The sequence below is a fragment of the Mandrillus leucophaeus genome, unplaced genomic scaffold (assembly GCF_000951045.1).
Source record: "Mandrillus leucophaeus isolate KB7577 unplaced genomic scaffold, Mleu.le_1.0 Scaffold1011, whole genome shotgun sequence".
NCBI lineage: Eukaryota > Metazoa > Chordata > Mammalia > Primates > Cercopithecidae > Mandrillus > Mandrillus leucophaeus.
In genome coordinates this window covers 66,910-69,459 of record NW_012098222.1, presented here as the reverse complement: position 1 = coordinate 69,459, position 2,550 = coordinate 66,910, and the positions used below count along the sequence as shown (strand labels likewise).

At 38.6% G+C, this 2,550-nt stretch overlaps 1 protein-coding gene across 1 annotated transcript in view; it reads left to right on the top strand.

Annotated features, from left to right (window-relative positions):
- LOC105536452 (phosphatidylinositol 3,4,5-trisphosphate 3-phosphatase TPTE2-like) overlaps positions 1-2,550 on the top strand; it is a 40,046-nt gene that overhangs the window by 18,160 nt on the left and 19,336 nt on the right. The window contains 3 exon segments of the mRNA XM_011975864.1: positions 82-201; positions 2,196-2,295; positions 2,441-2,504. Coding sequence (XP_011831254.1) covers positions 82-201; positions 2,196-2,295; positions 2,441-2,504 — 284 coding nt within the window.

Here is a 2,550-nt window from a genome sequence, read left to right as displayed (position 1 = left end):
AATAGTTTGTGTTCTTTAAATATTCCTAGCTCTTCTTGCAGGGGGGAATGAACTCTTTTTTTGTTTTGTTTTATATTACAGGAGACAGCAGTATTTTTCTGACTTATTTAACATTTTAGATACTGCCATTATTGTGACTCCTCTGCTGATTGATGTCATTTACATTTTTTTTGACAGTAAGTTTCTTAGGAATATTGCCAGGTATGAAATGTAAGACTTACTTCTCTTAAAGTTTTAAAGTTTTTCATTAATTTTGCATTTTCTGTGGCTTTTATTCTATATAATCTTTTTTTTTTGAGACGGAGTCTCGCTCTGTCGCCCAGGCTGGACTGCAGTGGCCGGATCTCAGCTCACTGCAAGCTCCGCCTCCCGGGTTTACGCCATTCTCCGGCCTCAGCCTCCCGAGTAGCTGGGACTACAGGCGCCCACCACCTCGCCCGGCTAGATTTTTGTATTTTTTGGTGGAGACGGGGTTTCACCGTGTTAGCCAGGATGGTCTGGGTCTTCTGACCTCGTGATCCGCCTGTCTCGGCCTCCCAAAGTGCTGGGATTACAGGCTTGAGCCACCGCGCCCAGCCTTCCATATAATCTTTTAAACTTCAGATGTTCTCATTCTATACCAAATACATTGCTTTAAAATGAAATGTTTAGGTAAATTCCCACTTACTTTGAAACTAAAAGATTGTGACATTTGGGGACCAGTGAAGAGCATCCACACTAAGTACCATTAATTGAATGAAGAAGATAGAGTACCCAAAGAAGGACTTTTTTACTCTTGTACTAACTTTAACTTCTCTACATTTTGAAGTTCTCATCAAATTCCCATTTGTATCACTTTTTTTGGCCTTTTGGCTAAGATCAAGTATAATATTTTTATCAGTTTAATATCTGCTATATAAAAAAATTTTATATTAGAAACAATTCCCCTCTGTGCTTCAACTACAAATCCCTTACACATAATGTTCTGTCTGGATTTTTCCTACAGCCAAGAGGGAATTTATTTGAGCATATGCAAAATTTGAGTGACTTCAATCATGAGTTTCTAAAAAATAGCGAACAGAACAGAAACTAGGAGATGACACGTGTGGCAACAGAATGGTAGAGTTTTGCAGTATAGTTGTGGTAGACACAAAGAAAGCTTAGGCAAAGAGGAACTGTTAGGGTTAGGAAACTAAAGAGTGTATGAGGACCTGGTGACTTTTTTCTTCTTTTTTTATTGTGACAATGAGGAAAATGAAAGAGCAAATGTATACTGGGATGTAGATGGTGGCTTCCTAAGCTTGTTCATGGGTCAAATAGCTGATTTCTTTTTGTATCCTAGCTTCCCTGGACTACAGCTCAGGCCCCAACTAAGCATGTTAAGTGATAGGCTTTTGGAGTTATTTGAAAATAACCTTAGCCAATGTGGTCCTCTGACTAGAAACCTCAGCATCACTTGAGAGCTTGCTAGAAATATAAGAAGAAAAATACTTTAGGCCCCACCTTGGACCCACTGAATCAGTATCTCTGGGACCCAGCAATCTGCAGCTTAACAAGCTTTTCCAGATGGCTCTTATTTACGTGTGCCCAAATCAGAGAAGCACTAGTCCAGACCATCAGTTCCCTTCTTCAGTGTTTCTGATGGTAGGAGAGACACCAGCTAGCACACTTTGGAAGTATCGCAATCTGTTGCCTGCCTGATGTGCATTAGCAGCTGTAGTGAACCTCTGTTACTCGTGGGAATAACAAAGATGAACAAGAATAATCAATTTGTTTTGATGTGGAAAAATTGAAAATGCTAGTCTTAAATCCCAAAATTAAATTAACAAATGCGAAGAGCCTGTTGTATCACTATTTCTCTAGACCAGAATTTCTCAACCTCAGCATTACTGACATTTTGGGCCAGATCTTTGTCATGAGAGGGTGGTGAGCAGTTACATTAACTGCAGGCTGTTTAGCAAAATTCCTGGCCTCTATCCACTAGATGTAAGTAACACACACACACACACACACACACACACACACACACACACACACACACACATATCAGTTGGGAAAACCGAAATGCCTCCAGACATTGCCAAATATCCTCAAGGTAGGTAATTGGGGAGAGGGGGGAAAATTGCCTCTGGTTAACAACTGCTGCTCTAGATATAGTTTATATTGATAAAATTCTGTTTCTGAAGGAAACATCGATCTTTTAAATTTATTGTTAGATGAACACATTTAGTTCGACTTCTACGACTTGTTATTGTGATAAGAATTTTTCAATTGATTCATCAAAAAAGACAACTTGAAAAGCTGATGAGAAGGCTGGTAAGTGGCAAAACATGCTTATGATTCAGAAAAAATATTTTGTGTTTTGGGACCCATTGGCAAGGGTTGATATCTATACTGTATAATGTTTTTATTTTTATGTTGATGAATGTTTCACAAACTAATGATGATTTTAAACTCTCAGGTTTCAGAAAACAAAAGGCGATACACAAGGGATGGATTTGACCTAGACCTCACTTATGTTACAGGTTTGTGACACTTAACTGTTGATTTACTTGTATTACTTCACTTTTT